The sequence below is a fragment of the Camelus ferus genome, chromosome 27 (genome assembly GCF_009834535.1).
Source record: "Camelus ferus isolate YT-003-E chromosome 27, BCGSAC_Cfer_1.0, whole genome shotgun sequence".
Classification (NCBI taxonomy): Eukaryota; Metazoa; Chordata; class Mammalia; order Artiodactyla; family Camelidae; genus Camelus; species Camelus ferus.
In genome coordinates this window covers 26,166,375-26,189,127 of record NC_045722.1, presented here as the reverse complement: position 1 = coordinate 26,189,127, position 22,753 = coordinate 26,166,375, and the positions used below count along the sequence as shown (strand labels likewise).

Sequence of the window (22,753 nt, the reverse complement as noted above, 5' to 3'; positions counted from 1 at the left end):
CTTCTTCCATTCATCAAAGGCTCACCCCTTGGATAGCTAACTCGACTGCAATTTCAGATTGCTCATTTGCGAATACTCAGGTCCTGTTGCATTTGGACCTCATTGCCAACCGAGAAGCCTGAAGGTGAGAGCTGAGAGACAAGCTATGTGGACAGGAGGTGAGGGGTGTGGATTTGTTCCCGTGTAAAGCTGATCAGAGCTCTTGCAGAACTGCATGCTGAAGCAGCAACTGGAATTAAAAAATAAGGCCAAGAGACTCAGGGTGGTTGAAGCCAAGATCTGAGGTGGCACGTGGTTGGATACTAACATTTGTAATGTGGTTTTCAAGTTTTAGAATACACAAGATAATAACAAGGGGGATCATTCTTGCTATGTTGTTGGCTTTACTCAAACACCTTATTCTCCTTGTGTATTTTCTATAGCTGTGATCCTCAACAGGGCATTTCTCTAAAAGAGGCACATGCAAACAGGAGAAATAGACTGAAATATGAATGTGGAGGGGAAGGTATGATAATACAGATCTAGTTTTCCTGATAATTCCATTGTACATTAACAGGACACAGAATACAAAGTAGTTGCAAACAGACTTTTCCAGGAAATAATTAGGGAGCTATATTTATCTCTTAATCTATCTTAATATCAGCCTTTCAGGTTTCTGTGGTCATATTTTCTGTTCCAAAAATAAGATTGCTGACTTTTTAAAAAAGGCAATGGTATTTAAAATTAATGCCAGAAATATGCCAACTTGAGAACCAGGGTCTAGATTTAGATATTTACCTATATAAAGCCTTGATAATAGAAAAGAAAACCTTGAGCTTCGTACAAAAAATTAGTCAATACAGAGAAGCAGTTATCTATTATTAACCATTCATTAGGCCCTGGAATGGCCCAACGAAGTCTATTAAGCAGAAAGTGAACTTGATTTATAAGTTTTCTTGGCTGACCACAGGTAAGAATGTGTAACCACTTTCCTCAATACTAGAAGTCTGTAGCACAGAAAAACTTTGAGGATCATTCACTAACGAAAAACAGACAACCTAAGGCCATGGGTGAGCAAGTACCCTCAGGTACACAGTGGTGACACACAGCGCAGGGTGGACTGTGGTGGCATCAGTCTGTTTCTTGACCAAGGTGCCAGAGGTCTTCTAAAATGAGGACCAAAGGATGGGGGCCGGTCACAGTGTTAACGAGATTTCTTGTGTTATAGTAAGAACCACGGACAGCTCCAGATTGCATCAGAAAAGGCACGTTACTCTCCCATCCCCGGGATGGTAGCCCAGGGTCTCCAACTCTGATTTGGACTCCAGTTTACTGATGATAAAGTGTGCATATTCAGGCCTCTCTAACATTCATCATAAATGGATTTATGTGAGTAGGGAGGGCCCAGTGCTCACGTGAAATGTTCAGGGGGTGAGGGTGAGAGACATAGTTTAAGGAATCAATTTTAAAAATGGTTTTAAATTGCATCAATAATTAATGGGGCCGCCATGCAAGGGGCTGGATGATGGGTCAGGCGGGAAAGCCCGTGGGTGGGGGCAGGGGCGGGGATCCCCCCCATCGCTGTTGGAATGCTCGGCGACGGTAGGGGAGAGCGGATCCCACCCGGGTTAGGTCGGAGGAGCAGCGCCATGTGCTCCGGGCTCCGGGCTCTCCTGCTGCTCATCTGGCTCTCCTGGACCCTGGGGACGCGAGGCTCAGAGTCCCGCAGGTGAGGTAGGGGCTTCCCTCGGGCCCGGCAGCCTCCCTCCCGGCTGCTGCGCGCAGTCCCCCGGGAAGAGGCGCTCAGCAGCATCTCCGGGCTCGGCCTCCGCCGCAGCTGGGCGGGGGTCGTAGTGAAGGAGTCGGCCGGAGAGGGGGCGGGGGGAAGCGGCTAGCGTTTCCTCCGCGGTCGCTGCCCGCGTCGCCGTCGGCGACGATCGCCTTCGTCCCGGAGCGCCAGGAACCCAGAGCTGGCTGCGCGGCCGACCCCCGGCCCTGCCGCGCGTCGCGCAGCCGCGGCTCCTGCCTGCCGTTCCCCGCCGGGCTCCGGGTCCCGCTCCGCCGCCGCCGAGGTCGGGAGGGGGCGCGGAGGGCGGGGGCCACGCGCCGCGGCGAGCGCGGGGGCGGGAGGACCGGGGTGCGCGGCGCGGCGGGCTCGGCCTCCGGCTCGCCCTGCCTCCTCCCCCTCCCCGCGCGCCCGCGCACGCCGCTCCTCCTCCTCCCCTCCCCCTCCCCCTGCGCCCTCCTCCGCTCGGGGCCAGCGCGACGGCGGCGGCGGCGGCGGCGGCGGCGGCGGCGGCGGCGGCAGCAGCAGGAGCAGCCCCGGCTGCGGGTCGCGACGGCGGCGGGGCGCCCCCTCCCCCGTGCCGGGGCGCGGCGGAGGGATGTGGGGCTTTGCGGGAGGAAGGCTTTTCGGCATCTTCTCGGCCCCGGTGCTGGTGGCGGTGGTGTGCTGCGCCCAGAGGTAGGGTCGCGGGTGGCTTGACGGGAAGCGGGCCGGGCGGCGGGCAGCGCGCGCGGCTGTGCACGCCGGGCGCTGGCGGGTGAGCTGCCGCTTGACCCGGCTCTCTTTTGCCCCCCGCCTCCCCCGCAGCGTGAACGATCCCGGGAACATGTCCTTTGTGAAGGAGACGGTGGACAAGCTGTTGAAAGGCTACGACATTCGCCTAAGACCCGACTTTGGGGGTAAGTAGGGTGTGCGCGGCCGCTGCGGGAAGCGCGACCCGCCGCGCCGGCGGCCTGGGTGGAGGAGGGAGGCGGGGGCCGCTTCCGCTGAGATGCGGCGCGGTGGGGAGGGGGGCCCTTCGCCTGCGCCCCCTCCTCGGGTAGCCCCCGTCCTCAGAGCCGCCCGCAGCCCGTGCCCGAGCCCGGCTGACCCTCGTGTCGTGCGCTTCCCGCAGGTCCCCCGGTCTGCGTGGGGATGAACATCGACATCGCCAGCATAGACATGGTTTCCGAAGTCAACATGGTGAGTGCCTGCCCTCCCCCGGGCTGCCCCCAAGCCCCTGCCCGGCCGTCTGGGCCCACCGGCGTCCACAGAACCGGGCCAGAGGCCTCCTCTGCCGGGCCGAGCTTGCCGGGCCCGCAGCGGGAGCGGCGCTCTTGGGCGCCGGCCTCCTGCTCGCGCGGCTCCCTCCGCCCGCCTCGGGTGCGCGGGGGGCGTCGTTGGCGTCGGAGCGGCGCGGAGGGCGCACCCTTCCTGCCATAGGAAGGGGTCCTGGGCTCCTGGGAGGCAGGGCTTTCGCCGCCGCCCTGGCGCTCGCAGCTCCGCCCGCGGTCTGCCCCCTGATCCCGGATGCCTGGGTGCCGTCTCGCCTGCTTAGCAACAGGCGCTGGGGAGCGGGGGAGGCGAGGAGAGTTGTGGGGGTGGCTCATGTTCTAGGAAAGAGGTGCTTTTGGGTTCCTGTGTCGTCTTTTGGAAAGAGATGCTGGCCGCTGGAGAGAACGATGGACGGTGGTCTGCGTGTTCCGGGGGGTCTCGGGTCAGTTTCCTTGGTGTCAGCGGCTTTTCCGAGGGCAAGCGCGTGGCAGTGGAGGCCGGACCCCACTCCGCCAGCCCCTGTCGGGGATGCTCACGGCCGGGGGCTCTGGGCGCTGGAGGGCCTGTGCGGCCAGCGGGCTCGCCCTGCCTAGAGAGTCGAAGGCTGGGGAACCGAGTGTCACTTGGGGCTCTGGTGATGCTCACGGGATTCAGTACTCTGACCTGTGGAAAGCGGAGGTCCTCGTCCCGAGGTGCGAAGTGGGTGTCGCGGGCTTTTTCGCTCAGGATCCTGTAGGACAGCAGGGACCCCTTTCATTTGTTAATTGAGCTGAAATACCGTGGGATTTGGAAACAGGTTTAATTTTCCGTTGAGTGACACTTTCTAAATTGTTAAGAATGAGCATTTGGAAACAGTATTTTTGGGAAGGAATCATTTTGCAACTTTTCCTTCCGAGATAACAGCACCGAGGATATAATGAGGCATGAGATAGAGCCGACAGATGTCTCAAGTCTGGTGAACGTCAGAGTCACAGGAGCAAACTTGTCTTACATGTGTGTTGCCAGGCTCTGATTCCCTTCCAGCGGTGTGGAGTGGAATCTTGGGGTCTCTGCATCGAAAACTAGCACTTCAGAGGATTTGAAATAGGTATTTTGTAGACAGCATTTTGAGAAACATTGCAGTAACTTAGAAATGTGGATGTTTGCAAATGAACTAAGACTGCTAATTTTCAATACAGTGTTTCACAAGACGTACTTAAAAGTATATACTACTGTGGATTTTGTAGGAAGAAGTCTGACTACGTGAAACTATTTTTTATCAATTTTTCACTCTTAACCCAAAGATTTTAAAATTATAATGTGTGATTTTAAAAAATACCTTTCTTTCATTGTGTATCACTCAGGACATTTATATACAAGGCTTCAAAATAATAAAATTGTTAGCAAGAAACACAGAAGGAATATGTCTTTATGTAAAAACATCATGTGTACTTACTTCTTTGTAGTTTTATAAAAATACTGTCAAAAGTATGTTTTTTATAATCATAAGGAAACAAAGTAAATATATTCAAGATCTACTCTGTAATCTGTGATTTTCTTAATTGGGAACTTCACATACTATAGAGAAGACAGTTTTTGTATGGAAGTTAATTGGATATTTAGTGGATTTTTATGTCAAAAATTATTGGATGTGAAACGAAGGAGAAAATATACTGATGTGGCGCTTTAAGAACTCTCTACAACAGTAAAACAACCAGGGGAATGAGGGGAATGTCTTGTTGCAGACCATGGCACATTTTCTTTGAATTAATTTTTAAACGTGTTGAGTTGTGTAGGCATCACGCTGATACTTAGCACCTTTAAAAACTTCATCAATAGTTGCCCAATTCATGCACTGTGAACTGAGGGGCCCCGATTTTCTCTGGACCCAATAACAGACAAATTGAAGATACAATAAAGATTATTGAATAATCTTTAAAGTGCACATCCCAAAGCCAATAATTATGCTAATGTAGACATAGTATACTTGTATGCTGTTGTTTTTTTGCATTCTTAAGACGGTAATTTTTGTGGTTCCCTAAACATAGGTTTATTATAAACGAAAGTTAGGGGTTGATGGGATTGGAGGTTGGATACTGTTGGACAGATGGGCTGACTGGCATTTGAAAAATTTTCCACAAGTGGATTGGGAAACTCAGTCGCTAGAAAAATCTGATTTCCTGTAACTCATGATCAGGATCATAGCTCATGATCATACCTGTGATATCTGATCTATTTTATGTTAAAGGAACTGTGACTATAGCAATGGTTTAGTATTAGAGGTAACATTTTATAGGGAAAGGACGGAGAGTATGTGAGCATAAGGTTAAACCCGTTACTCAGTCATGTTGCTTAAAAACAATAAATTATACTTATGAGCCCCCTTAATCACTTGTCACTAGTTGCACAAAACTAAGTGTTGTTAGGTTATGAGACTAAATAAGAATGATCTTGCTTTAAGGATGTTGTAGCTAGTAGCGGAGATATCTCAAGTAGTTGTAACAAAAGTAGGTAAGTTGACAAACAACAAGTTTATACTGTAGAGCACAGGGAACTGTATTCCATATCTTGTAGTAACTTACGGTTAAAAAGAATATGAAAATGAATACATGTATGTTCCTATATGACTGAAGTGTTGTGCTGTACACCAGAAACTGACACAGCATTGTAAACTGACTATACTTCAGTAAAAATACGTTAAAAAAAACTAAATCAAAGTTAAAAAAAAAAAAAAGACAAAAGTGGGTAAGTCCCAATAGAGGAACAAAAGAAAGGAGCAAGGCCAAAGAGAGAACGGGAAGGAGGAGGAGAGGGAGGCGATGAGGGCAGAGAGAGAGGGGTACTATATTGAGATTACTTCTGACAGGGAACGCATGTCCTCATGAAGGACATTAAGAAATGATCTTTAAGTTGGTTGGGTGAGTAGGGGAAATTAGAATTGTAACTGACACAGATGGAGGAGGATGGTCAGGGTTAGGGAAGAAATTGGCAAAGCTCTGGATGGGTAATAAACAGGGTAAGAGATTGTGAAAGAGAGACTCATGGGACGAGAGTGGAGAAGCAGGTCGAGCCGCTGTTCGCCTGCCCTTCTCCGCCTGGCCAAGGGCTTCAGACGCTCACTTTCACACATTAAGGAGCCCATAAATATTTTTAAGCAGGTGACTGACATGATTGAAGATGTGGTTTAGGACAAATGTTTTTGCTAAGATGTCAATTTAGACAGAGGAGTGAGGAGGATGAGGTAGAAGATCCAAGTTTACAAGAGAATTAAAGAGAAATACTCACGCAATGCTGTTCTTTGACATTTTCTTCTTAAATTTTCATAGATATATTTTTGAAAACATTTAGTAAAGTAAGTAAAAATCTGCTAATATTTGAAATAAAAGTATGTAAAGTGTGTATCTCAAGGTGGGACAGATATGTGCTTGTTGGTGAGCATTTTGGGGTGAATGGAAAGAATACTGTTACTTTTCTCTTGAAACAATAATAAAGCAGTATCTTTACTAGTGGTGCATATAGTGCACCAAAGATGCCTCCAAAGAAAGCTTCTGACCTCAAAGAACTAAATGAATGGATACATTGTGTGCATCCATGTATATGTCATCACGCATTTAGTGCTTTGTATTGACAATCTAAGAACGGATTTTAGTATTTTAATATTTAACAGTATTTTGCTATGTTTCACTGATAATGGTGATAGTCTACATTTCCATTTTTCCTAATCTTCTGATTTTTCTTTTCATGCACTTATTTTTTTTTTAAATTAGCTGACTTGACAGCAATCAAATAAAAACCATTTTCTTTTACATAACTTCCCTTGTTCTCATAGGTCTTGTTTTAAAATTTCAGACAGTCTTTTAAAACTATGCATGGTTAAGTAATTATTGAGATTTAGTCTCCATATTTCTTCAAGTGAGATTGTAAAAGAACATGAAAGAACACGGTGTCTAACTGAAAACTTTTAGACGCATGTGTGATGATTCCGGTGCTTAGCACTGGTCCAAGTGTGTAATAAACACGTGTTGAATAGACAGATGGTGCGATGACTGAGTGGACAAAAATTATTGAAAATATAGGAAGCATAAGGAAATACTAAAAGTATAAAGCAATGAGAAAGTTTTAATTAAAAAATAATATTTTTACTGAGAGATAATGAAGTAGTCTTGTAACTCTTTAAAGACAAATTAATTAAAAAATAAAAACAATATTTTAAAGTACTCATGAGTTCTTTCTCATTTGAATTCTTCTAATAAGCCATTGTTTGATTCTTTAATTCAGAGGGAAGGTACACATAATTTTTATTTAATTAACTATAAAGTATTGAGGATATAAGACTAGACTCAAACTCTAGTGATACAAATACTGATTTTCTATGATTTAACTTGTACATTGTTATTACTTTATACTTAATGTATTAAAATTAGCTCCTAATGAAAATGTAACTGCAGGATTATTTTTGCCTGATTTCATGCATAAATTCTTGTCTTTTTTTTTGGTTGTGAGTTCACTTTAGATAACATAAAAAGTGTGTCTTTAGTTACTATGAGAGGTCCCTTATGCTTGTTGTATTGTATTCCTTTGTCATTTGTTGCATTTCTTCTTATAAAATCCACTGTTTTTTTTTTACGGTCTCCAAGTAAGGTAAGTGTGGTACATCAGAACATAGTTTGAGCACATCTCAACAAGCAGCTTTGGCATTGCATCCCTGTAAATCGGATGCAGTCTTACCCATGCACACACATCTAAACATTTGCACTCATTTTGTCTTTCCCCTTTTCAGAACAGTAGGAAAGAGGAGAGGGCTGTCTTGGCTAGAACGAGTTGGAATTAGCTGGAGAATTCAGCTTGGAGGCATTTTTGATCAAACTTATGGTCATCGGCTCCCCTCTGGGTTGCTCAGCCGTTAGTGAATGCTGAAGCAGTCCCCTGGTCCAGCACCTGGCCAGGTGCTTGGGCAAAGGAGCTGAATCCCAGGAGTCCAGGGCATGTGCAGAGAAGAGCCTGATGGGATGGGGAGTTTGGGGTGCCGTTTCCAGGTTGACAGCAACATCTAGCCTTAGGCACGTCACTTAACACTTGGTAATTCAGTCCCAGGCTTCCCAGATGCCCTCGGCATCTCCGCAGAATTGCCAGAGCGTAGCACCCGGGGCTTATTAGCTTGACAGAAAACTGAGGTAAAGACACCCACATAGCCCCGGCCACACAAGCCCGTGTTAGAAAGCCGTCCTTAGCTGGTTTCTCCTCCAGGGGCTCTGGCAGCTCCGAGAGTCTGCATGCGAGTTGTTACGAGCATTTGAAAGGTTGGAAATGTGCTAATGCTCTTATTACCAAGTAAGCTGCGGGATGACTCAGCAGAGGGGAAAAAGTGCTTCTCTGACCCAGTTGGGTTTGGAAAACTGCTTACACGGAAGGCACTCCAGGGGTAAGGTCCAGCGAGCGCGCTGGCATTGGGTCCCAGGTTGCCGCGTTTGGGAGGTGAGGCTGGTTACTGAGGACACCGCTTTCCCCTGGCAGTGTGTTTTGTGCCTAAGTTATGATCAGGCCTCCGTGCTGGGGCGCTGGTAAGCAAGCGTGTAATGCTTCAGTCGGACGAGAACAGTCCCTTACGTAACACGCTCCTTATGAAGGGTGGTTTGTCTTTAATATTTGAAGGAATGGTATGGAGAACGCAGAGGGAATGCTTTTTGTCTTTCCCCTCAGGGAAGTTATAAAGCTTCTGTTGCTACATCTCTTAAAAGATCTTTCTTATACATGTTGTCCTTTTGAGACTAACCTCTTCCTTGAGCCTGGGCCAGGCTCAGCGATCATGTGTTGTATTGCACATAGAAGTATTTGGTTTGAATTGATGGCACAAAGCTGTTTCTTTACATAGTAAAAACGTTATGATTTTTACCAGTAAAGCAGTATGAATTCAACATTTGACTTTGTACAGTCTGATGTCTGTAATAGTGTTTCTTTTCTTCCCTTGGTAACAGAACCTTCCTTTCTCCCATGGGTTCTGTGCTGGATCGTACATACCGTCATTGTGTTTTGAAGCCCACTAAACATTTGGTCTGAATAAATAAAGCTGGTTAACCATTCAGAATGTCTGAAATGTTTTGGGAACACATGTTGATGTGTAACTTAGGGAGATGACAGCTAACCAGAGTCTTCTGTCATTTTGCAAACCTGACAGTCAACTTGCTGAAGTAGATACTGGAGGTAGGTGGTCATCTCATCCCTATTTTTTGGGTGAGAAAAGAGTTTCAGGGACTTGGTCCTATTCCTTCCTTTTGTCTGCTCCGTATGCTGCGGGGCAGTGCAAACCACGCTCTGTGAGGGCCCCTGCGACTTTCACTGCTGCCCCACTTGAATATTCCTATTTTACTTTTTGAGGAACTTTTAGTCTCTCCTTGTAATGTTGCCAAAAGAGCGGCCCCCATCCCTGACGAGCCGAATAACCCAGAGACAAAGTCTTGGAGCTTAGAAGAAAAGCAGCCTTACTGCTTTGCCGGGCAAAGGGGCCTCGCAGCAGGCTGGGGCCTTCAGAACTGTGAGCCCCTCTTGGGGACGGGGACGGGTAACTGCACAGCCATCGCTCAAACAGCAAAGCATGGGTAACAATCAACAGAATTACTTTCTTCTCATAAGACTCAGAGTGGGGCATGGTGTCTCCAGGCGACCAGGTCTGTAGAGGCGAGTGGTTGTCACTCTTTCCATCTCTTTATCTTGTAAGCACCCAAGGCTTGGTCTTCTTTAATTCAGGCTATTTTGTAAGGTGACAGTCCCATGACCTTCTCCTTGGAGAACGACTCAGAGACCTGGCATGATTATTACTTTCAATTATTGGAATAAAGTAGAAACAGATCAATAGCTTTAGTGTTAACAGTGGGCCTGGAGCTGTGAGTAGCAACCTGTCGGTCAGGTTTGTTGACCATCCTAAGGGCGAGCATAAGGATAAGCCATCTGTTAGCCTAAGAGCAGCCATTTTATTAATTCTCCTTCAGCAACACTATCAAAGTACTAAATATGAGCCTGGTGTGCTTGTTTGCTTAGAATCTTTCTTCTGCATTTTTCTCCCCCTTAGACTGTAAGCTCCGTGAGCCAGGTCTGTGTCCGGGAGCAGCCCTTTGTGGTGCCTGATGGGGTCATTCTTCGTATATTTTCTTTCAACCAGTGCCTAATTATTCACTGGTTCAATGATTTTGGCTGAAAGAAAATGTATGAACAAAGAATGAATGAATGAATGAATGAATGAATGAATATATAAGTGCATGAATAAATAGGTAGCTTGCCAGTGAAATATTTTTATAGCCCAGAATTTCGGCTCATGACCAAGAAGAACCTTTTACAGGCTAAACATGTTGTATATGTTTTTTACTTTAGGGGACTTAATTTGATTTTCCTTTAGGAAATTTGGGTAATTGTACACAGTGTCATACCATCAGCTGTCAAGAATTCCGTAGCTGAGAGCTTCGACGCGAATTTCGAAGCAGAAAGGAGGGAGGTATTGCCTTGGTCCTGTGACGTGCGGCCTGTGTAAGGGTTAGTGTGGGTAATTTTGTTTTTTGAGACTTTCAAATTATTTTTTATTAGGTAATCATATTTCATAACAGCTGTCTAGGCATACAAATACGTATATACAGCTTTCTAACGTGTAAATAAAAGGTAGCAGTTTAGTATATCTGCTTGAATTCATATTCAAAACATTGCCAAAAATGTTTATTAAAAAAATCAGTAAAATTGTTTAACATGTTCTAAAAATTTTGCGGTGTGTGTATATAAACATTTTCAAGCTTGCTTTACCAAAAAAGAGTGCAATTTCTATCCAGGTGTTCATAGTGACTTTCAAAAGGAGTTTAAAAGGGGGAGGAAAGAAGGTGGCCTTGCCTGGTATTAACTAAGCATCGAGTGAGGCGCGCCTGCCGGTGCCTCGGGGCGCGCGGAGCTTACGTCTTACTGGGACTGTGTGTGGGTTGGGCTGTTCCATGCGACGGGGACGTTTCGATGGTCCTTATCCCGGATCCTTGGGGCTCTGCTGTCCCCTTCTAGCGGCTGCTCAGCGGTGCGGCTTGTTTGCCAGCTTTCCAGCCCCGGTCACGTCCGGGCCGCTTCTGCCAGCCGTGAAGAAGACTCTCGCGCTGCAGAATGTGGAAGACAAAGGCTACAGTCGGCCTCACCGCTTGGCAGTTTGCGCAGTCCCGTCAGTGCCAGGCAGAGCCAGCGCCCGGCCTGCGTGGCGGGGGATGTGAGGGCCCCGCACTCCCCGGGGGCCGGGGGCCTGCCTCAGGGAATAAGCGGTTCCCTCGTGGGGGCGTCTGTGGGGCCCGGAACATTAACCACGCTTTACACACGAGGATTCCTGTGAACTCGTCACAGAAAAAACATCTGAATTAGGGGAAGCGGTGTCATTTGCGTGGTCTAGACCAGGGGGTCCAACGGAGAGACCAAGGAGCCTCGTGTGGGGCTGGGGTGGTCGCAGGGCTCACGCAGCAAGCGTGCTCCGAGCACGTTTCTCATCGTTGGTGTGGTCGCTGCTCTGCCTTTCCAAGGCGGTGTGCACGCTAGGAAACGCACGGGGCAACTCAGTGTATGAGGATCAGGATTGAATGCGCTGCATCCATTTTATGGAGTGTTTTTTTCCTCCCCTCTGTTTTAAGAGGGGAAGGTAGTTATGTTTATTTACTTATTTATATTTGGAGGCGGAACTGGGGATTGAACCCATGACTCGGGCATGCTGAGCGCACGCCCTACCCCTGAGCTATGCCCTCCCCCTGCGCTGTGTTCCTTTGATGCCCTTCAACATTCTGCGGATAATTCGTTGGTGTGAGGGTGTATTTGACTGTGCCATTGAATGAGTGTTCATTTCTCAGTTTTTCCTTTGTTTCGGCCCTGGGCACCAGAATTCCCTGTGAGAGTGGGATTTCCTGTGGTATGGGCTTTGTTGAAGGGAGTGCTGTTCTGGAGCAGGTCCGTACGTCTGTGGCCCATAATCAAAGTGTTTCCGCTCCAGCTATATCAGAGATTATGTTAAAGATGTAAAAATCGGTTTCTTTGCTGCAGGAATTATCAAACCCTTTAATATGCTAACGAGTTCTGTAAATCTTCGTGAGAGGGGTGAAGACGTTAACATTTAAAATTTATGTCTGGGGGTTTTTCTCTTTGGGAGGAGAAGGTGGACCTTGTTAACAGAAGCTTATTCACTGTTCATAAGGTCCATCATCCTTACTACTAACGAAGTTTCCTGTGGAACATTGTTTAGGAGATGGGGGCCTAACCCACTGAATTAGAATGATCTTTAATATGGAGTTCAAGTCCCCAGGAATGATGATAGCTGAGAAAATTATTGCATTAATAAAGCCTCTTTTGGGGACCATGTCCACAGCACAGAAGACACAATTTTGACTAAAAAAAAAAAATCTACCAGTGCAAATGGGAATGGGTAATATTTTCTGAAAATGCAGATTAAGCCTCAATTATAGTTAGGTAAAAAACACAGAGATTTTCTCCTACAATAATACTCTGTGTCACGTTGAAGAAAGGCCTGTGAGTTTCAAGCCTCCTTGTGTTCTTGTTAAGTAGGACAAGACTAAATGATACAGAGACAGAGATGGTTGTGTTGAGCAAGGGAAAACGCAAGAAAGGCTATTGGGCCAACAGCAGTGGGTTAATTCTGAGAACAAAATACGGCTCCTTGAGGTGACTGGGCTTGACCAGCAGCTTCCAGATGGTGGCCTTGGAAGGCTGGAGTTCCTTCTTGGGGCTGTGGCAGTGAGAACGATGCTGCGTCCCACTAGGGAGGGTTGACGCCTGTCTTTGAATGTATTACATTGTGTAACCAGATATTTATTATAATCTGCAGTATGTGTTATGTATACTATATATTATGTAATTTAGTTGTCCCTACTTATCTGTGAAACAAGATTCTCTTTAAAAATAAGATTTTCTCAATTAAAAAAAGAGCAATTAAAAAAAAGATTTTCTTTGGTTGAAAGGTTTTCTCATCCCTGGGAGTAAGTCATCTCTAAAATTCCCCATATAAATGACCCTCTACAGTCCTACGAAGAGGTTATACGTGTCCATGGGTGGTCAGTGACAGCAGCCCGCAGGGCAGATACATTTTCTGGACTGTTCCAGAGCTGCAGGAATATTACACAGGGCAGCACTGCTCAGCCCTGCAGAGGCCCCACGGGGGCGCTGGGCTTGGCTGGTGGTCATGGGTGAGTAAACCAGAGTCCATCCAGAAATGTAAAGAGACTCAGAAATGTTAATTGATTGTAAGGGTAGTAGGTTTCTTTTTTTGTTTGTTTGCTTGTTTGTTGTTTCTGGCATTTGGAAGCACAGAAAGCTGGTTTTTAAAAAGGAGAGTTTTCACTTTGGCACTACTGTGTGTCTGTAGACCCTTTTCTCCTGTGCTGTGCTTTGTTTATCATGAAGCTGTCTTGTCTCAAAGTCTGTCTAAAGATAGACGGGAGAGCTACTCTCTGAACTTGAGATGTTACTTTATTATAGTGAACTGTTAGGAATTTTTAATTATCTAGGTGATCTCCTCAGTACTCCAGGCTGCTTTACCTTTAGAGACCAGAGCGTCAGAAACTTGCAGAGCAGTGAAAAGAGCTGGTTGTCAGAACACTCAGATCCCAGAAGGGTTTGCATTAACTTTGGCAAGTCATTCAGACTCAATGGTCCTCAGTCTGATCATCTTTTTAACAAGTATGTTAAGAATGGATTCTCTAAGCTGCCTTCTGGCTGAGTTCTCTGGTTTCTTAGGGTCTGTGAGCAGTTAGAAACATAAGGGACGTTCTGTTTGCCTTCCACTGACCACTGCTTCCTGTTGTTTGATGCTGCTTGGGGTTTAATTGGTGATCCAAGTGATGGTCAGCTGGCAGCTTGCAGCTTCATATTCAAAGCGTGGCCAGTGGGAAACTCAGGGCGCATCTTCCCAAGCTACCCTGTGCTGTGCGCTTTGAGCTGGGGTGCGTTGTACAGGAACAGGGAGGCTGAAAGCCTGTACCCATGCTCATTAATTTTTGGATTTCACACACGGCGATGTTCACTTTTTTGGGGGTCTTAATTTAGCCTTACTAATTGATGAGTGAAAACTGTAATGGGCTGTTAAAATGCTTCCTGTCATATCCAAAGCGTGACCTTTCCATTATCACCTAAGACACATAACTCAATCTAGCAATGTCAGTTAATGCTGCTGGATACCAAATTGTCCATATTCAGATTAAAAAAAAATGCTATGTGGATTTAATGCATGCAACAGTTTTGAAGCTTCTGGAGGTATTTCGGTGAGATAATTTTAATACTGTTTGAGTTCATAATCCAGTTGGCAAGGAGGAGGATGTGGGCTGAGTCACAGTCATGTGCACTGTGCTCTCAGTCCGATGGGGATGATAAGCCGACATTTAGTGAAGACAGTTTTAAGCGTAGACCTCCAAGGTGGTTGCATATTGTGGCATCTCTACAAAAAATGAAGTTTTACCACCGTCTACCTCTTTCTTGATCCTTCATCTCACTCAGAACGAAATGATTCTACATAAAATGCGAGCAAGTAAACCTGGGTGGATATAGGAATAAACCTTGGGGTCACCTGAGCTAGAAATTGCAAAATGAGATACGTAAACTTGTTTAATTTTGTTCTGAACGAGGCAAAACGTGGACATGCAAGTCATTATGTAATTAGGAAACGACCTGTTTAGGATGATACAAATCCAAGAGGAAAGAGTGACTCAAACTTGGATGTAATCCATGACCAAAAAGTTACTAATGATTTCAAAGTGTTTGCTTCCTCTTTGTTTGCTGGAGGTGAAATAGGGCTAATTATGGATTGTTGCATCTGGTTAGGAGAAATTGTAGCGCAGTCTAAAGACGGTAAATAAGTTATGCCTAGTGTAGCACTTTGAAACCGTGTGTCTGCAGTGGTAGCCTCACACGTAGATGCTTTTGAGATTAAAAAAAAAAATGCTATGTGAATTTTCCCCCCTTTTTCTCTCCCAGAGCAATGGGGTATGGCAGGTGGTCTGAACCAGCAAAGTTCAGACATAAAAGTGGGAGACACTTTGTGCCAAGTGTCACTGATTTAGCACCTTGGGGAGCACCAGCTCCGAGGATCAGTGGGAGGGGGCGGGTCCTGGGCATCAGCTGCTTTACTGAGATGAAGGAGAAAAGGTCAAATGGGAGCGGGGGTCGATGTCCGTCACTGTCTCTCTGCTGCCCACCTGAATGAAATTTTCTCCCCTTAGGAGGTGAGAAGTGGGGGTTTTACCTACCAGTTTCCCTCTTCATTTATCCTTCAGGAATTTTGATGTTACAATTTAGATGCCCCCAAGCGCCAATTTGGTTCAGTGACTTTCCCCCTTTTATTATAGCTTTCCATTTTTAAAACTATTAAGGAAAAACCTTGTCTTCCCCAACATACTTCAGAGGAAAGTGGAATGAAATTTAAGGCTGACAGGAAAGCAGGCATCTATTAATTGACATCCAGTTTCCTGATATGTCAACCTTTGCTGAAGACTGTACTGGATTATGCAATAACGTGCAAACAGAAAATTGGAATTTGCTCATGCTACAGTATTAATAGAAACTGTCATTTAATGAGAGGAAGCTCGCACATCACACATCAGCCTCAATATTACTGAACTATTTTCTGTGTGGTGTTTCTGCGTAAGTGTGAGTGTTTCTAGAACACACTTCGTTGAAGATTTTTTTGTTACTACCTACATTATGATAAAAATTACAATCATCACAGAACCCTGAAATATAAAAGAAAACATGGTAGAATTTCATCACACTGATAGTCGAACCTGCTGCAGTGGTAGAAAACGGGAGGGTAAGGGGCTGATTTTGTGAATATATGGGGCAAAGCACTGTTTCTAGTGCTTCGGAGTGAGGTGAACATCTAACTCACACTTACTCTAATGGGTTAGTCCAAAGTAAGCTGTGTACGTAGATTTTCAAAATTCCAGGCTTATCGAAGAAACTTGCATTTGTCAGTCAGCTCTGCAGCTAGTTGGAGAGAGGCCAAGCAATGAACTTTTCCTTTTTTATATTTCTCAAAATAACTGATATCACTTAATGATTCCTCTTGGCTTTCATAACTTGATCTTTTTGGTTGACCTGTTCATGTGCCGTCTCCTTCATTCTAAGCACTTGAGATTTAAGAGGTGACGTAACTGGTATGAAACTGCTCTCATAACCAAAAACAAAACAAAACAAAAAAACGCTCAGCATCGTACAACCAAATGACAGCAATTGGGGCTTTATCATGTTTCTCCGGATCTGGCACACCTGGTCACACTTTGCCTCTGTCCCCCCAGCCTTGAAGCTCTGGCAAGCACTCCGTGCCACACGAAGGGGTCACAGAAACTCCCGAAGAGGGTGCCTGACTGAAGTCCAGGAGTGAGTGGGTCAAGGAGTATGTGGAGCGTGAATAGTCACCAGCCTGTTCTGATATGGGGGGCCCGTGGCAGCGAAGGTGGGGTCGAGGACAGGGTTGGTGCTGGGAGTGTTCCAAACAGGAGGAAGATGAAAAGCCCTAGATGGAGTGGAGGAGACTTCAGGGAGTTCTGGGTGGGATTAAAATAGCAAAAAAGTGTAAAATTGGTACAAGAAACTGGATTTTTGATTCCTTACATACTTGGGATACTGGGGCATTTGGCCACGTTTGACTGGAAAGTAGGTATATGACACTCTGTAGTGGGCAAAAGGAGATTAAATTGTTTACTTCTGCTCTTCTTCCATTTTCCTTTGAGAAACATGGAACCACTGAGGGCGGTTGAGTCCCTGAAGTGGCGCCCCCCACCCTCCTGGTGGTGGCCACCTCAGGGTACAGACACCAAGGGGGTTTACCACCTGCCAGGAACTTGTGCTGAGGCCCCAGGTGTTTTCAGCGCTGCGGGTCTTCCCAGATGCCTGGATGCTCTTATCAGATGTGATGGGAGGCCGGCCAGCAGGGAGGGAGAGCCCTTCAGTGAGAAGCAGTGCAGAAAGTCCCCCTCATGCGGCCGGGAGCTCGTAGAGGACCTCAGCACCCATGGAGCTTTCTGCGTAACACGTGGGACTCCGTGTTGACTCTCCGTGTTCTTTATCACTGGGTCAGGGCAGGCGTGTTCTCTGAAAAGAAGACCCTTGTAGCTATGGAAGACAGGATGAGTTTCTGTTGGGAACATGGGTACTCACTGCATCTTAACTGCTTCCATAAAATTTAAGAAAAACCATTATTTGCCCACTAAGAAAATTTAGAATATATAGAAAAATACATTTCGTTGTATTTTTTTTTCCCATGCACATGTAACACGTATGGACTATTTTTGACACACTGTACATAAGTTACTATCATGCTTTTCTGTGTAGCTTTATGTTACAGGCACTTTCATGCTGTTCAACATATTCTACAGATCTTTTAAGCATTGTATGGTATTTCCTTGCATGGCTGAATAATATATTTTACTTAATATTTTCCTTTTGGCTATTTAGGCTACTTGCTCTGATTTGTTAGACTAAGTAGCATTTTGATGAATATCCTTGTAAATAGCATTTTGATGAATATCCTTTTGTGTAAATTATTATGTATTCTTTCCTTGAGAAACATTTCATTAAGTAGGATTACTGAATCGAATAGTATGAATATTTTTAAGGTGTTTGATGCACATAACCAAGTAGCTTTCATGAAAGGATCTCTTGATTTGGGCTCCCAATGATTTGTCTAAAAAATGTTTTATAGCTAATATTCTAGAATAAGTATTTTTTGGTGAATGGAAACAGAACTATAGCTCACAGACTATTAGAATTTAAAGCTAAAACTGAGTTCAACTCCAAAACCGTTCTTAACTTTACCATTACTCCAGTACAATCTCACCCAACAAGAAAAACATACAAAGAATTTGGCTTTCTACTAATATCCGACTTCGTCTTAATTTCATATTTGGTATCCTGATATATGTGGAAGGCACAGCACAAGTTCACGTCACCGTTTTGGACAAATTAGAATTAATTCTAATTCCCCAAATAACTTTTACACTAGAATACTAGAATTTTCTCAGAAATCAGTCGTAGGAAGGTGGGAAAAAATTCATTGTTAGGGGCTTTGAAGTCACAGTTGACAGTTTTTATCTGGAGGCGCACAGTATCAGATTCTACCAGGACGTTTAAAATTCAATTTAGCCCCGTGTTGAATCTCAGTCCCTGAGCAGGCGGAGCCCCGAGTGTGGGGTTGTATGAGTAACATTTCAGGGGATTATTTTCCATAGAGTTCACGAGGAAAAAAATCAGATATTAAAAATGACCTGCAGTTTGGTCTATTGATGCAGAGAAAAAAAAATTAAGTGATCATTAACATTTAATTGAAAGGGGAGTTTAAATGAATTTGGACTTTCCCACATCGATTATGAGGTGAATGGATAACCATTTTTCCTCACCAGCCCTGGTTTTTAATCTTGCCATCATGTCCAGAAATAGCGTCTTGGTGAAAGCCATTCAGAAACAACCTTGTATTTCCTCAAAATTTTCCCCTATGCCTGAGCTTTATTTTATCTTATTTTATTTTTCCTTACTTTATGTTAATCCATTCTGTTTTACTCTATTTTGCAGTACTTTATTTTATTTTTTTACATCAAGGTCACACATTTGACCAAAGAAGCCATTCTGCCTTTGAGAAGACTCTTTCCACTGATCCACCGGCCTTTCTTTCCCTTCCTTCTGTTCTGGCAGAAATTTCAGGTTCCTTCCTCCATAAGCACTGGTTCTGCGCTCATCCTAGACACCAGAGAAACCTGTTTCCCGTCTCTGCGGCCTTGTAACCTCAGCCTGCCCTTCACAGCCACGTGGGTCAGAGTGCCACGAGCCTACCCATGTCTCCCAGTCAATATCTTATTATTGACTCTCTTGTCTTCACCACCCAGAGCATTCTCTCTCCCGATGGCCTCCATTCTCACGTCCCATCTTTCCTCGGAGTTACTGAAACCACAGTTCGTCTCCCGCAGAGGATTAGGGCAGGATGCAGGGGCCCCTGCCCCCTTGTGTCTTTTTCAGAGGAAGATGTTTCTCCTCCTGTCACAGTTCGCTCTTGCCATCTGAGCTCTGCACTTAGGGCCACAGTCCCTTTCTCCTTTGCAACGTGCCTTCCTCCGTTAGGCTCTTTCCTGTAGCCTTCCTCTGGGGGAGAGACAGTATCTGCATGCGAAAGAGACACTCCACGCCCTTCCCTTGACTCGGCTCCCCTACCTGCTGAATTCTCTTTTCCAGATTTTCCTTGACCATGTATTTCTGGATTCTATTTCTGGGATGAGTATCCTCACTGGCAGGTGCTGGGGACTGTGTGTGTGTAAAATGTGATCAGGGACCACTCTTGTATATCGTTTCATGCTTGGCTAGGCCTCCTGAATTGTGGTTTTCCACTGTGTCACTCAATCCTGAAAGATCATTTTCATCTCTTTCCTTATTCTCTTGTATTGTCTTGCCCAGTAATTTTGGTAATATATTGAAGATTCCTTCCCCCCACCCCATGACCCTAGTGTGGAGCCCTCAAATGCAGAGATCTGTGATCTGCCTTAAGTCTGCGAATCTCCTGTATTCTGGTTCTGCTTGCACAACGTGATCACTCTGTTCTCCCTGTCCTTTCCAGGATGGGAGCCCTTACTGGTTCCAGAATGTCTGCTGAGTATAGTAAAAGAGTTAATGCCCATCATGACAGGAATGCTAAGCTTCAGGACCCGCTCCGGGACCTGGGGGCAAAGTGCCTGTGGGCTGTGTCAGTGGACACCTGCTCAGCCCTGAGGGAAGAGAGTGAGGAGGAGATTTGGAGCTTCTCAGCACAAGTCAGAGCCTTTGCCATGGGGTTAGTAACAGGGGCAAGATTTAGGGTTCTTATGAGAAAGTTCAAGAACAAAAGAAATGATGATCTGGAGTATGCACTCTGAGCTGGGAGGGAGGGCAGGACACTGGGGCCCTCGCAGAGTCTAAGAGCTGGGTTCGTGGCAAAGCTCTTACCTTGATGAGGCCGATTGGCCCTAAGTTTATCCACCTTCAGTTTATTCTGATGTTCAGCACAATGTTAGCGTATTTATTTTTCTTTGCTCTTCTGTTGGTCTCAAATTGTTTCACCTGTAGGTTTCCTCCCATTGCCATGTTGTAGCTTCCTTTGCCTCCATGTATTCCATACTGCCAGCCATAAATAGATGTGTTAACAATGAGTGTTGATAGCGATTCTGTTCTGATGGTGGAGATGGCCAGAGGCCGCAAAGGACCTCTTCTCTCCAAGGAAACCATCACTGTGAAGAAGGCTGTGGGCGAACGTGGAACCATTAAAAACCCTCATTAAAGGGAGCACACAGTGAGTGGTGAGGGCGTCCTTGTGGAACTGTGAGAGTCCGCAGGACACACGTCCGTGGACTTCTCTGGCCTCAAGTCATCACTCTTACCCTAGGTAACTGCATGGCTAACGAGGAGACTTGGAAGGAAGAGATGGAAAGAAAGAGTGGGTGTTTTGCTAGAGGCTCTTGGTCTGCTAGTTAAGTAACGGTGTTGTTGATTTTTAAAAAATCTTTAACAGCATGCTTTTCTATATAGAAAATTGTATTTCTTGGGAGGAGCAAGGATGCTTATCTAAGCTAAATGTTTGTTTTTAACATGTACTCTTTCTCCTTGCCAAGTACCAGTTAGAAGTCAGGTTAGGTCGCCTATCAGTACACTAGGGATAGAGAGAAAGTTTTCTGAGTGTGGTACAAGAGCATAGCTTTTATTCCCCCCAAAATAAAAATCTGTAATTAGCTAGAAATGGAACAGATTTGACAGTTTGAAACCTAGAGAAGTTGGGGGTGAGAGTCATGCTTTGACCAAATTTCATTTACTGGATCAACAGCAGCACAGACCACTCAAGGAAGGTGGTCATGAGTTGGATACCTCAATGAGTTTTTTTCAAGGAGCTTTTAGATTATTGGGATATGATGAAAATTAGGAGCCAAACATAAAATTCCAAATTTGGAGGAGGAGGTGGAGAGGTGGTTAGTTTAAGATCCTTTCTCTCATGACCTTCCAAGCTTCTAGAGCTATTTTACACTGAAGGGAACCTGATCACTGCTCTGTTATTGCCGTTGGGCCTGGTTCCAGGAGTTGGAAGCCATAGACTTTGGAACAGTGCACCTTTCCAGCTGCAATTGTTCTGGATACATTCTGGTACATTTCTGGTTTGAATTTCCACATTGTTGCCAGTGTTATCAGTTGATATTTAAAAGGTTATTACGATATTTTAAATATTTGATTAACATGAGTTGTAAACTGTGGTTTGTTAAGGAAAGAAAGGAAGGAATCCCATGAATTCTAGATAGTTTTATCACTTTTTCAAATTTGCTAAAACGAAAAATACAAATGCTCAGATTTTGGAGAACTCTTACAGAAATGCATTATGTAAGTTTGAACCTTAGTAGTTCATGAATCTTCCATAACCTAGAAGGATTTCGAAAAACTAGAGATTTCATATTCCCAGCTGCTAGTTACATTTTATAATACATAATTTTAAAGGGAAAAAAGAGCCATATGCTTCATCATTCTGTGTTGAATTTAAGAAAAAAAAATTGATCTATTGTAGTGAAGTCTGAAAATAAGTAAGTTTCAGAAAAGTTTTATAATTCATAATATTCCTGAGCTTCAGTACGTTCTTAGCAAAAGCCTTCTTTCCTTTTTCAGCCACTCTGAGCAACATTATTTTTGGCCTCTTCATGTTTCTAGCCCACCTGACAGGTGTCCATAGGTCACATCTCTGGCAGTTCCCTGCCATTCATGAGGTAAGCATTTCATGAAATTCTATTTCCTTAACTCAAGAGAGCCATTCAACTCTAAGACAGCTCCTTATGTTAACTTTTTTCCTCATAATCCACAGTAGCTTATTTAAATCTGCTGTAAATTCCACATTTTAGTTAATCCTGAATTCACTTGTCTCTGTGTTCAGCCTGCCTCTGATTATGTAATTGGGCATGCTGCAAAGATAGGTACCACTCCAGCTGGTCCCTCCACTGGGTACAAAGCAGAGCAATTTTTAACAGCATCATGTATATTTTTCATAAGGAAATAAGTTGACATTCCCATTTTGTCATGTAGTTTCCCAGTCTAGGTTGGAAGTTGCTGTTCTCTGAGCAGTTTCATCTAGAAAACATTTGAAGAGTGGTGTCGAGGCCGTCAGGGGGGCCTCAGGCGTAGGGTTCTGCTGCTAATTGAGGGCTTGGGTTGGGTGGAAAATCAACAGCCACCGATGATTGAAAACCTCATTTTAGCAAGTAGTTTCAACTTCTTCTTTCACTGGACCTCTTCCAGTTTTGCTGACAAGTAGCAAAATGGACTGATTTTGAATTCTAGCTCCTTTTATTTCCTTGCCTTCTTTCTGGTGGAGGTGCTAATAAGCAAGAATGCAACTAAAAGACATGAAAACAGAAGGGAAGAATTGAGTGAAACTTGTTTAAAAACCTCTAAACAGATTTCTAATTCCAGCCAAGATGGAGCAGCCTTGTTCCTCCTAGTCTTCCTTCTTAGCAACTGAAAACCCTGGTCATGACACAAAAGGCAAACACAGAAAAGTTCTGAAGGTTGAAAGAAGGTCTTGCGCATGGACCTCAGGACATGGGCAGTGGCTTGGTGTTGAGTCCTAGGTTTTTTTTTTTGCCTTTCATGTATTCCAGAGAGTGGATTGGAAAGTCTGCTGCCAACAAATCAGACAGAGAAAATAAATTCCAAAAATGCTTCTTAGACAAACTGATCAGGAAAAGGATGGCCTAAGAGAAA

General features: G+C 44.9%; 1 protein-coding gene across 2 annotated transcripts in view; it reads left to right on the top strand.

Annotated features, from left to right (window-relative positions):
• The first annotated feature begins 1,591 nt into the window (after positions 1 to 1,591).
• Positions 1,592 to 22,753, top strand: part of GABRB3 (gamma-aminobutyric acid type A receptor subunit beta3) — a 224,166-nt gene continuing 203,004 nt past the window's right edge. Inside the window, exons 1-3 of one of the 2 annotated variants that reach the window (XM_032469269.1) lie at positions 1,592 to 1,708; positions 2,573 to 2,664; positions 2,880 to 2,947. In XM_032469269.1, the coding sequence (XP_032325160.1) occupies positions 1,629 to 1,708; positions 2,573 to 2,664; positions 2,880 to 2,947 (240 nt within the window). In that variant the 5' untranslated portion in view covers positions 1,592 to 1,628. Of the gene's footprint in view, positions 1,709 to 2,254; positions 2,444 to 2,572; positions 2,665 to 2,879; positions 2,948 to 22,753 lie in introns of those variants that run through there. The other variant, XM_032469268.1, reaches the window with a different exon arrangement.